This window comes from Microchirus variegatus, assembly GCF_963457635.1.
Source record: "Microchirus variegatus genome assembly, chromosome: 16".
NCBI lineage: Eukaryota > Metazoa > Chordata > Actinopteri > Pleuronectiformes > Soleidae > Microchirus > Microchirus variegatus.
The window spans coordinates 4,661,573-4,675,472 of NC_139817.1; the positions used below are offsets into that span (position 1 = coordinate 4,661,573).

Sequence of the window (13,900 nt, forward strand, 5' to 3'; positions counted from 1 at the left end):
CAAAGTGAGAGGACTTCCATCCGTCCATTTCCAGGTATTCTCGCCGTCTCTGTCCGACAAACCAATCCAAACGTCATTCTTGCTCATTTTAGAGACGGATTTCTGTAAAGGACACACAGGGAAGAATTTACTGTCACTGAATGCAAACAAAATTCTCCCGTGGCCCACCTGTGGGTCCCGCCCCAGTCTTTGGGAATCACTGGTCCGTCTACCTGCTCTTCAGCGTTGCTTATGATCACCAGGTCGGCTCCTCTCGCTCTGCAGTCGCTCCTGCCCTGATCCCAGGAACCGGGCGTCGAGGAGAGCGAATAGCAGGACGACTGAAGCATCGTCCATCCGTTGGGACAAGGCATCACTGTGAGGTAAAAAAAAAAAACACCTATCAGCCTATCTTTGTGAGGACCTCATTTTGCCCAACAACTTGAAACGGCTTTTTCAGGGTTAAGACCTGGTTTTATGGTTAGGGTTAGGTGCTCAGTTGTGATGGTTAGGGTTAGGGTAAGGGGCTAGGGAATTAATTGTGTCAACCTCACTGAGGTATAAAAACTAGTTTGTGTGATTACACCAATGTTTGTAACCTCCTGGGGACCTTTCCTGACATAAACACTGACTTTTGTTCAGGTCTGCTAGTCCTTGTGGGGACCAAGACCTGGCCCTGATGAGGCAGGACTTCATTTCTGACGGTCTAGTTAGGGTGAAACTTTTTGTTGGCTATGTTCCCCGATCAGGGAGTATCGGACCTTTTTTAAAAGAAGGTCCTATGCACCCCAGGGTCCTATGTTCTCCGGGTCCTATGTTCTCCGTGTCCTATGTTCCCCGGGTCCTATGTTCCTTGATCGGGGAGTATCGGACCTTTTTTAAAAGAAGGTCCTATGTTCCCCGGGTCCTATGTTCCCCGGGTCCTATTTTCCCCAGGTCCTATTTTCCCCAGGTCCTATGTTCCCCCGGGTCCTATGTTCCCCGATCGGGGAGTATCGGACCTTTTTTAAAAGAAGGTCCTATGTTCCCCAGGTCCTATTTTCCCCAGGTCCTATGTTCCCCCGGGTCCTATGTTCCCCGATCGGGGAGTATCGGACCTTTTTTAAAAGAAGGTCCTATGTTCCCCGGGTCCTATTTTCCCCAGGTCCTATGTTCCCCCGGGTCCTATGTTACCCGATCGGGGAGTATCGGACCTTTTTTAAAAGAAGGTCTTATGTTCCCCGGGTCCTATGTTCGCAGGATCCTATGTTACTCGGGTCCTATGTTCCCCGGGTCCTATTTTCCCCAGGTCCTATGTTCCCCCGGGTCCTATGTTCCCCGATCGGGGAGTATCGGACCTTTTTTAAAAGAAGGTCCTATGTACCCCTGATCCTATGTTCCCCGGGTCCTATGTTCCCCGATCGGGGAGTATCGGACCTTTTTTAAAAGAAGGTCTCATATTCCCCGGGTCCTTTTGGGGGAAAGCGGGAAACATAGGTCCGGTCCCGGTTGGGGAATGTATTTTGTCGACAAGTACAAATGTGTGTGTGTGGACTCACGGTGTGGGATCAGACTCTGAAACCTCTGCAGCTCTCTGGTCTTGTTGGCTAGTTCGTCGGTCAGCAGGCGTCTCTCGTCCGTCAGGGAGACCGACTCGTTTTCAGCGGCTCGGAGACGCTGAGCGAGGTCGACGGTCACAGCAGCGCAGTGCCGTGCCGAGTCGTGGTCTACGCAACACAACGGGGTTTCAGCGTTAGAACAGAGACTCGTGCGAAGACTTTTGTATTTCCTGTACATACAGACTCACGGTGGACACCGAGGCCGACGAGGGCGGCCAGCGCGACCACGCTGAGCAGGGTCAGAGAGAGGACGGCGGCGGCGGCAGCAGCAGCTCCACGAAACCTGGTCGTCTGAGGCCTCGCGGCACCTGAGCAGAGGAGCAACCGTCACCAGTCAGTGCAGAACATTTAAAAAAACCCTGATAGACTCAAGGACACGGGAGATTACCTGAGTCCACTTCGGAACTTGAGGGCTGGACGCGTTTGATGAACTCGTCGTTGACATAGATTTCGTCCACGTCCATCGTTGACTTCAGAGTGTCGGCAGTGAGCAGCAGAAGCAACGCTTTGAGGAAGTCTATTCTGAGCTGAGAGATGACCACAAAGCTAATCATGATGCAAACACTTCTGGTTTGGATGATAGAGATCTGAAGATTGCACATACTTTTGAACGATTACTAACTCTAAATCCTCTGTGCTGTATCTGACATTCTAATATTTCTGTCTTATTTCATTGGTTATTACCAGGGAATACTGAAGGCCCGAAACGGCTCAAAGGAACCTATTGATATTCAGATTATGCCTCTAAGGTGAGGCAAAATTGAGTTTCACCGAATTCTCCCGAAACTTGGTGGGAAGATGTTATAGACCAAGGCGAACAAAAAAGTTGACCGCAACCATGGCCTCAACTCAACAGGAAGTCAGCCATTTTGAATTTTGGCATCCATTTTGGCTAACTCGTCTGAGGGCGTTTGTCGTTATTATTCCGTGTCTTTGCGGTCATTTTTGAGGGGTTGCATAAAAACTCATGACACTTTGCACGGAGGTCAGGTGTGGCGAAAACGCGACATTCGCATAGTGCTCGGACCCGTGCGTTGCTCGAGGGCTCTATAAATATATCAGTATACGTATATATGTATACCTATATATATACGTATGCACATATACATGTATACATATGTGTATATACATATATAGATATACCCACATATATATACAGGCACAAATATATATGTATAGATATATATACAGGCACATATATACATGTATACATATACTTGTATATATAAACATACATACATATACACTTATATATACATACATATATATATATATACACATAAATATATAAAAACCAAACCAAAAAACAAGTCAAAACAACACAAATAAAAAATGTTTTCTGACATTTTATACACAAATTAAAAAATAAAAATAATAATATTAAAAATACTAATAATAATCCACAGATTAACAAATTAGTTGCAGCCCTAATAGAGATGAAGAAAACCAGACAACGGAGATATATTCACTACAAAGACAAATCACTAGCTCTTTGCTGTAGACACTACTTTATTATAAAACTTTTAATATTTCCTCCTGTAGACCATTTACATGCTGTCGACTGGGCAAAAAACAACAGTTTGTTAATAAACAATTTAAATAAAAATAAAAAAAAGTTGCAGATGAAGTTTCATAAGACAGAAACACAGACTTCAGTCAATCTTTAACATTCTGCAGCGATTTAACGGCCGGATTATTTCCTTTTGTCCCACAAAGACCCTGAGAACTAAAGGGTGAGATGTAGATTGAGATCCACGCGTCACGTGGGGGAGACAAAAGCACTGGAGTGAGGTCATGTGATTTACTGGGAAAACAAAGGCCGTGAAAGGGCCGATCGTTGTCCTTTGTGTTTGCTGATGAAGACGGTGAACTTACATGTTGTCGCTCTGCTTTGCCCTTTATTTAAGCGTAAACTTAAGGGTTTTGATTCTTGTAAGTGATGTATTGAGGCCCAAAGTGATCAAAATTACACAGACTGTGCGTATAAATAAATAAATGAGTGCTTGCTTTTAGTGTAAGTTAATACTTCATATCTGTTTTATTTGCTCTTGTAAAATATTACTTGATCAAATCACAGATGTAAACATACATGTATATATACACGCATATATATGTGTATGTATATGGATACATGCATGTATACATATATACATACACGCATATATACTGTATGTGTATATATATATGGATACATACATATACTCACATATACTCGTACACACATGTATACACATATACGCATACACACATGTATACACATATACGCTTACACACATGTATACGCATACACACATATATACATATATATATGCATACACACATATATACACATACATGCATACACATATATACACATATATAAGCATACACACATATATACGCATACACACATATATACACATACGCATACACATATATATGCATACACACATATATACGCATACACACATACGCATACACACATATATGCATACACACATATATACACATATATATGCATACACACATATATACACATATACGCATACACGCATATATGTATATACACATATACTCATACACACATATATATGTATATACACATACACACGTTTACACATATATGTACACATATATACATATATACGTACACACATATATATATATATACATTTTGTAATTCTGATCCATTTGGCTCTCCATACATTTAAGTACTGTTGTTCGTCCGTGTTCTGAATTGTGAGGATTTGATATAAAAAAATAGAAATGTTTGTGATAACGCTGTGAAATAAGATAAAGGTGAAGAGGAAAAAAAAGGCAGCGTGACATTCGCTCGGCACCAGAAACGTCACAATATAGACTAAAGAGAATCATCTGCTCCGCAGTCATCTGCTCTTCAGGCGCCTGACAAACAACATTCAGTCGCTGAATCGACCTGAAAATCACTTCCTCTGAACGACTCCTTCGTTTTCCTTCGTTCATGGTTTAGTTCCAACACATTAAAGACGACACGAGACGTCGTTATACAGTCTGGAATAGTATCAAATTGTAATCATTATTTTAAACACTAAAATAGTTCATTTCAAAACTACTTCAGAGTGAGTTGAGTTAAAGTTAACATTATTTCATAGCCTAAATCTCACTTTTATTTACTTTAAGTGCAATTGTTGCTGTTTTTAAAAGATATAACCATCACTGCCAACATACTTCCTTGCATCATTTAGGGTTGAGCACTAGGGGGCAGCAGAGAGGAGCGACATTCTGACAAGAAACAGGGAAACTGTGAGTTTCTTGAGGTGAAATTGAAGATGTGTACAATCACCTGGTGCTATGTAAAGATTAGAGCTGATATGATTGATATTTCTAGCAAGGAACACTTGGAAGTGAAGGGGTGAATTCATGTTGACACATTTTTTTTTACCTTTCCAGAAGTTCCACCATCGCCAAACTCGTCTTCCTCGTCATCTCTCACTGCGCTCACTACGCTGCCCCACCTTGATGACTGAAGGTACTGCAGCTGTTTCATCTGTAAACTCAAGCCTTCTTCACAGAATATGGACAGAAAACTCAAAAAAAATCAAGATACGGACTCAATGTGTTGCCAGTTGTTCAATAATGTTTTTTTTTTTTTACAGTAATGTTGAGCATGAACGAGTCTTTACTGGTCGACGTTTTCCAGAGAAGCAGGTTATGAGAAGCCGGTTAGTCAAAGCAGAAGAAGAAGAAGAAGAACAGCACCGATGATGACGGCAGAACACATTCTACAGGAAAAAGGACATTCATCGGTAGAAACGGGACAGAAAAACAGACTCTTTCTGTCAGCAGCTAATTTACAAGCCAAAACACAACCGGGAGACGACAACAACAACAACAACACCACACGTGGTGGCGATTTGTCACGCTGTTTTCTTTGTTGTTGTTTCTTTGAAAGCCAAAACTTGTTTTTCCAACTTTGAGCCAATTTTCTGCTCCAGGAACATCGTCCAAACGGATCCCTGGTGATTTTCACATGCAGGTTTTCCCTGATTATTTACTCTACTCGTAAACTGTAAACTAACCCTAAGCAAGATTTTTTTTTCCTTTTTTTGTAAACAGTGATACAAACAAATTACACGTCCATTCAAACAGATTCCAGGCCCCAGTTAAGTCCAGCAGATCCGACGTAAACAATCAGTCCATAAAAAGCCAGTTTTAGCGACCGCTCGGTGACTTCAGTTCAGCTCCGCGTCACCTCGTTCTCTCAACATCCTGAAATAAAAGTATATAAATAAATAAATAAATAAATAAATAAACATTCGGCAAATTAAAAAATATAAATATGATATCAGGGCGTTCGTTGGCCGTCGCATTCGCTCAATGAAAAATAAACAGAGGTGGTTTCAGTTCTGAAGTAAGACGTGTCGGTAAAATATCCGTTTGAGTCCCGTCTTCTTCTTTTTTTAAAGTTTTTTTTCCTGTGTGAAGAACAAAATTCCCCACCAGTGACCAAACTCACAACTAACACAAATAAACAAACAAACATAAAAATTCAGACACACACAAGGACAGAACTCCCTACTCCTAATTCATCCTTAATCTCCTTAATCTACAGTCTAGTAAACTGAGCAGGGCGCTAAACCCTGGCTATGCTAGTACTAAGCGCTACAGAACCAAACTTTAAGGATTTAAGTCTTAAAACTACCTTGGTTGTTATCAGATTTCCCCACTGACATTCATGAATCTAATTAATCCTAATTTTATAATCAAAACTGCTGCTAGCGACATCATCTTTTTTTTGTTTTAAGCTAACTTTTGGCTAACTTCCTGTTTGTTGCTGCTGTTAACTCTACACCCTATTTAAAAAGGTCCTGTGTGTAAAATTAGGGGGCTGTCTATCGACATAAAATTAAACATTTATATAAATTTTTCATGGAATATCACAAAACTACTGTGTTTTTGTGACTAAAATGTGTCCTTTTTATTGTTTACTAGGAACTATTCCACATTGTCAGCCATTTTGTGCCACTGGCTCTGTGTTTTTAGAATAGACTGTATTAAAAAAGTGGAAAGATTTGTTATTGTAGTGGCGTCATGTTGGGTTTTTGAAGCAGGAAATTCACCTGAAACCGGAAAGCATGGGAGCATTTACACAATTTACATAGTTTTCTATTAAAGAAAACCTGAAAACTAGCAATTTACACCATTAAATCAAGTGAGAAGCAGAAGCTAATTTTCCCACAGCTACATTCTAACTACGTTCTTTCATTACATCCAGCAGAGTCGCCCCCTGGTGGATTTTCACTATGATTTGAATATTCTTGTGATTTTTTGCAATATGCAGTTTCAGCACTAGATGTCACTAAATCTCTACACGCTGGGTCTTTTAACATGGATTATTAACTCACAGCAGCTTTAAATCAACACAAAGATGATGCTAACACCATGCTAACATTATACTGTCACAGTGTAAACATTCATTTTTAGCTAAGCACCGAATCTTTGCTAACCAAACGTGACAATAATTACGTTCGGCTTACAGATTCATATGTCGCTGATAATAATAATAATAAGCTCGTCATTGGTCGGTTGTTTTATGTCCCTGAGCTGGATTATCGTGTCTCAGGAGTTGTGGATTAAGACTGGGATTGACTCGAACATTGGGATTAACATGTATATATGTTTTTTTGTTTTTTTTTTGTTCTGTAAAAATAAACCCTCTGAATGTAAATAAAACCAAATATTATTTGCTCACAGTGGTCGTTTTTTTCTCAAATTTGAGTTAATTCTTTGGGATTTTAATGGGACAATTAGGACAATCTGCCCAGTAAATGAAGAAATGACATTTATGGTTGACTTATAACCATAAAACGATATTATTTATCGTGTTTTATGTATGGGTTTGAACCAAAAGTGGCCTAAATCGCGCACTACAGGCGACCAATCCTTTCCCCCACTCGCACATTACTAAATAATTGAGCTAATTAAAAGCCTAAAATATATTATTCTAATGTTATTATTGGTTCACTGGTGGTCACAGGTGGATGTTTTATTCATCTCGTCTTCTTCACAGTGTGTTGCCCATGCTGCTGCTCACCAGCCCTTTGATATTGGTGATGGGCCTGATGTCGTGCAGCTGTCGCCTGCGGTCGATGAACGCGCCCAGTCGCGTCGTGTCCAGGGGCGTCTTGGAGTGCTCGCCGCCGTGCGCGCCCCCCCGACCCACCCACGGGTGCTGCAGGCAGGAAGTGGCGCTCGGCCTCTTCCGCTGGTCCTGCTGCAGCGCCGACGACACAAAGTCCCTCGCCGCCTGGCTCACGTCGCGGAAGTACTCGTCCGGGAAGCAGAAGTCCAGGCGGCAGATGTTGACGCACGTCTCCTCGGGCGACTCGTCCAGGAACGGCGAGACGCCGCTGAGCAGGACGTAGGCCAGCACGCCGACGCTCCACACGTCGGTCGCCACCGAGACCGGCGTCCCGCGGATGAGCTCCGGCGCGGCGAACTCCGGGTTCCCGAGCAGGAGGTGGACGTAGCGGCGGTGCGCGGACAGCTGCACGGCGTCGCCGAGGTCGACGAGTTTGACGCACGGCGTGGGAGCGTGGAGGTCGACCATGATGTTTTCAGGCTGGAGGAAAGAGAAATTACAACTTCAGACATTCATTTTTGTTGTTGTTGTTAGAAATGATCTGTATGTTGTGTCAGGCAAAACTATCAGACCTGACTGAGGGAGCGTTTGTGTGTATACAGGACAAGGTCCTTTGAAAATTGCCCTAAATGGACACGTGGTCATCGAAAGTGCTTGAAAACGCAAGAAAGACGTGACGTTTATATTTAGGTAAATGTTTCCGATGTTTGTTACGACGCCACCTACTGACTGTTTCATGCCCTGCATTAATTGATGTACATAGACTAGGCCTAACGAAGGACAAACTTGGACTCCTTGAAACAAATCACTTCCTGTGTGCGGCGTGGGGAATGTCGCCGGGTGACACACGACATCTAAAAACACCACGTCGCTAGCATTTTGCTCGTCTTTGAGCGTTACACACAGATCAGATTCCGAGTCTTCTGATCTGATTAATCTGTTCATCTCTGACCTTCAGATCCAGATGTGCTACCCTGCAGGTGTGAAGGTGCTGCACGGCCTCCAGCGTCTCCCGGATGAAGAACGCCACCTTCTCCTCCATCAGCTCGTCGTGGGCGGCGAGGTAGTCGAGAAGTCGACCGTCCTCCAGCCTGGGAACGCACACATTTAGACGTTAAAGTTATAGAGGTGTGAGGTTGTTTTCAGACCAAACAATGTCTCTGCAACTGAAAACTTACAGCTCCAGGACCAGCATCAGAGAGTTGGGCGACTCGTACGTGTCCAGCAGCGCCACCAGCTGGTGGTTCTGCACATGCTGGAGAATGTCGGCTTCGTGAGCCACCTGCTCCTTCTTCTGCATCTTCTTACCCACGAACTTCACCGCGACCTAAACAGCAAAAAAAAAAAAGAGATAAAAATGGGTTTTTAAGGTAAAAGAACACAATGAAACTTAAAATGTATACATGCATACATACAAATATACATAATACATATGTATGTATTTATACAGTATATACACATACATAATTCTACATAAATACATATATACATACACATATACACACATATATATACATAAATACATATATATATATACGTATATATACATACATACATATATGTATATACACATACATATACATACATATATATACACATACATATACATACATATATATACACATATACATACATACATATATATACACATATACATACATATATATATATACATACATATATATACACATATACATACATATATATATATATATATATATATATACACATGTACATACATATATATATATATATATATACACATGTACATACATATATATATATATATATACACATCTACATATATATATATACACATCTACATATATATATATACACATCTACATATATATATATACACATCTACATATATATATATATATACACATCTACATATATATATATATATACACATCTACATATATATATATATATACACATATACATATAGATATATATATATGCATACATACATATATATATATATATTCACGTGGATGAAGACTCTACCTCTTTCTTCGTAGACTTGTTGAGACACTTTCTCACCACTGAAAATCGTCCCCTGATAATAAAAGAAGAAAAAAATATATAAAAACAGGAAAAGACACATAATAAAAATAATAAAAATATATAAATATAAAAAAATAAAAGGCACCATTACCTTCCAATCTCACAGATCTCAGAGAAGGTCGAGTCAAAGTTGTCTTTCCACTGGATTCCTGTTCCGTCATATCCTGAGTCTGGAACAACAGAGATGACAGTGTGACACTGGGATTATTGCGTGATAGATATCAATATCTATCCCACTGTAAATGTTGAGTTTGTGTTTTTTGTCATTAGCGTGTGTGTGTGTGTGTGTGTGTGTGTGAGCCTGCAGACTTACTGCTGTTGGGCAGCGTGACCATGTTGGAGGCCTCGGACGGCGGCCCCAGCCCCCAGCGGTTGGAGGCTCTCACCCTGAACTGGTAATGACCGCCCGGAATCAGGGAGTCGATCTGGACGCACTCCTCCCTGCTGCTGACCACCTGTTCCCATAGCAACGAATCTGCGGATGAGATTACACAGTATATATACACTATACTGTAGGTGAAGGCACGGAATACGACATCTCAAGCACACAGCACACGCAAACAAAAACAATACAATTCAATATAATATACATTAAAATGACTTAAAACATACATGAACTACACAGAGAAGTGTAGCGCAGCTACTTCCTGTTAGACATCACTTAATTTTATTAATGAAATCACTAAAACTGACGTTCATTTGACAACAGGAAGTAGCCCGTTTCGACAGGAAGTAGGCCCACTTAGCACGTGGGTAAAACAAATTGGGCTCTGTGAGATTAAATAATTTCATATTTTTTGAATTACAGGATGATGGGAAGACACTGAGCGGCGCTAAGTCACCAGCTAAAGAGAAGCTGAAATAGGGTATATCGCCACCTTGTGTCCTGGAGGTAGATATGCTTAATTCAATAATTAATTGCTAATGCTTGTTTACTGGGACAATGACACAACAATAAACAATAACTAGAAATGTAATAATTTATGTTATGGGGACTTTTCGTCCCCATGAGGAAGACAAGTCCCCATCATGTGAGTGTATAATCAAATTTAGGTCCCGACGCACACACACACACACACACACACACCTTCCTGTCTGTACTCCACAGTGTAGCTGCTCACAGCACAGTGAGCAGACGAAGCAGGAGGAGGCCAGTGGACCATCACCGCCGTGCTGCTGGCTTCCTGTGCCACGGGCCGCCCCGGGGCTGCTGGGATACCTGTCAACGACACACACACACACACACACACAAATAAACAATCGTTAAAACTGTTTTAAAAACTGCAAACATGGTGCAAATGTTACTTTAAATCCACCTTGAACTTTAATGGATGCGGATGAGGAGGCGGAGCCGTGGTCGTTGACGGCAACGCAGGTGTAGATCCCCGTGTCCTGAGGCATCAGGTTGCAGATCTTTAACAGGATGTCACCGGTGTCCCTGCACAGATACAGAGACAGGAAGAGGAAGCAGGATTAAGATTATTAAAATTTTAATCCAGAAAAACAACAACAACAACAACAACAACAACGCTGGTGTGACAGCAGCGGTGGTAGGTGTTGTCACCTGATGTCGATGGTGAAGCGGTTGTTGCTGGTCACCGGGCTCTGGTCTGGGCCTTTGAGCGTGACCGAGGGTTTGGGTCGTCCACACACTTTGCAGCAGAGGACGACCGTCTCTCCGAACGCACACGCCACGTCCGCCAGAGGGACGAGGAACTCTGGAGCCACTGCACACAAAAAACAACACATACTGTAAAGATAGACACCAGGGGGCGCTGTGGCTGTAGACTGGATTAATCTAAGACGACAGAAAATGACAGAAAACACCGTTAATTACAAGTACACTGTAAAAAGAGAAACGAAAAAAAAGCTGAATATTTCTGTTATAAGGAGAAAAAGAAGACATTTTAAGGGGAAAATATTGTACACAGCTCCCCATACAGGCCTGGCATATGTACTACAGTGTTTGTTGAAGAAAGTCGTTTTTGTGTTTATGGAAAACTTTTTTAAGTTTTAAAGTTTAAAGTACAGGTAAAGTTTGCGATTTCTGTGTGGGCGCATTATACTTGATCTGAAAAGTCTGTTCTTAAAGCATATCAAAGGAGTGCGGACGTAATTCATCGCAGTCCCTTAAAACATGCTAAGCTAAAGGTAACACATTTTTCTTTAATAATGTGAAATATAAAATGAAACCACCTCAACCTCTTAAATACATAAAACCTTGACATATGTGTGATGTAAAAGATTTGAACAAGAACTTCTTGTCACTTAATTATTAAATTTACTTGAAGATGAAATAATTTTTTTTCCACTTTGCTAGTTGAAACCAGTCATGTATAAATACTTTAAAGGTGATACTTTAGTGAAAATTACTTCAAAGTAATAATTAATTAAATGAAGTATTAAGTAATAATTCAGTCTTAAAGTTTGACATTTACTGTACATTTTCTGATAACTTTTAGAAGTAAAAGTATAAAAAAAATGGATGGTTGAAATAAATCAAATTTTCAAGTTAAATTATAGCTCCTTAATAATTTTTACAGTGCAAGATTGTACATATGAGCGTAAAATCCCTTATGAATAACGATAGACGCTTTATAATAAACATTTTATATTTTATTTATGAGTTTATTTTGTTGTTTTTCTCTCTGGTTTCTTACCTTCCTGGATGAAGTTTGGGTTCAGAAGCTGCAAAACAAGAATAACGTTCAGTTGTGAACATGGAAGTGTCCTGATGTGTCATTTCCTGTCGTACTATAGACACATATACACGTATACACACACATATATATATATATATATATATACACATATATACACACACAAATATATATAAATATATTTTTCAGTTGACAGACTGTGGCCCGTGTACCTCCATGCCCGTCTTTGGGTCGAGGTCGTCGTCACAGTCGGACTCATCTGAAGTGTGGACGTCCTGGTGGAAGGAAAATGGCGGCAGAAATGTACGGAAGGCAAATAGGGACAAAAATCAAGGTTAAAAAAGAAATATGAAGAGGAGAACAAGAGGAATAATCAAATGAAAAAGTTCCTGAAAGGTTTTTCCCTCATGTTACTGTGGCTCATACTCACCACAGAGCTGACATGGTTTTTGTTCTTTTTTTTATGATAAAATAAATGAAATAACAGCATAATGTGACCTTTAAAATTAAAAACAGCAGAATTTCTAAAACACCGTTATACAACAGTGATATGAGCTTGGACGTCTCATTTTCCCCATCTTTTTTTTTTTTTTTTTTTACAGTCTGTGGACGATGTTATATTAAAAATAATCGACATGTTAGTTTACTACAAAATAAAACAACAACAAAACAAAAAGTCAAAATCAAACTGTCATTATTAAATCACTAGGATCTACAGCACTGTAACGTCTACTCATGCACGGAGAGGGAGGAGAAAAAACAACCACCAAACACAAAAATAAGTTTATTTTTCACTCAGTGCAGTCGAGGATCTCGGGGTTAAAAAATAAAACTCAAAATATTAAAATAAAAAACAAAGCGTGTGCAGCGTTCTCAACCAGTTCATCACCACAGCTTGAAGTCTTTAACCCTTAATTCTTAAAGAAATATTGTAGACAGAAGCAGTAGTGTCAGACTCCGTCACGCAAAACTATCAGACCTGACGCCGGGAGCGTTTGTGTGTATACAGCAGCAGAGCAGAGGCGGGCAGAGACTAGTTTATCCCAGTTTTTCTGAGCAGTAGAATTCACTTCTGAACGTCTAAAGTTTGGCTACTTCCTGTCAAGTTTCAACAATTTACAGCAGTTTTAGCAAAAAGTACGTAAAATGTAAGATTTTTTTGTTTTGTCATAATACTAACCACTTCCTGTGTGCAGCGTGGGCATGTCACCGGGTGACACGAGAAGTCATTGGAAGTCACGCGACAATGGTTCGAATGGAACCGACATTTGTTTATATTTAAAAATTACAAACTCGATTTTTAAGGTTAGTTTTATGGGTGTCCATGAATGCATCTCGTTCCTGAACTCAATGCTGTCACAGATTAAATTCTAATTTAATCCAGGTTGAGAATCACTGCCGGATAAAAAAAACCAAAAACACATAAAAAGGTGTGTGTGGGTGTGTTTGCAGGTTTGAACAAACAAACACATACTCACACACACACGGGTTAG

At 40.4% G+C, this 13,900-nt stretch overlaps 1 protein-coding gene across 5 annotated transcripts in view; it reads right to left on the reverse strand.

Moving 5' to 3' along the window:
* Positions 1–7,599: 7,599 nt before the first annotated feature.
* kalrna (kalirin RhoGEF kinase a) overlaps positions 7,600–13,900 on the reverse strand; it is a gene marked incomplete at both ends in the record, with an annotated part of 131,532 nt that continues 125,231 nt past the window's right edge. For all 5 annotated transcript variants that reach the window (XM_083902657.1, XM_083902658.1, XM_083902655.1 and 2 more), the window contains 11 exons: positions 7,600–8,157; positions 8,630–8,768; positions 8,856–9,004; positions 9,688–9,739; positions 9,839–9,917; positions 10,061–10,222; positions 10,835–10,966; positions 11,064–11,185; positions 11,312–11,474; positions 12,408–12,435; positions 12,620–12,682. In XM_083902657.1, coding sequence (XP_083758783.1) covers positions 7,600–8,157; positions 8,630–8,768; positions 8,856–9,004; positions 9,688–9,739; positions 9,839–9,917; positions 10,061–10,222; positions 10,835–10,966; positions 11,064–11,185; positions 11,312–11,474; positions 12,408–12,435; positions 12,620–12,682 — 1,647 coding nt within the window. The remainder of the gene's footprint in view (positions 8,158–8,629; positions 8,769–8,855; positions 9,005–9,687; positions 9,740–9,838; positions 9,918–10,060; positions 10,223–10,834; positions 10,967–11,063; positions 11,186–11,311; positions 11,475–12,407; positions 12,436–12,619; positions 12,683–13,900) is intronic.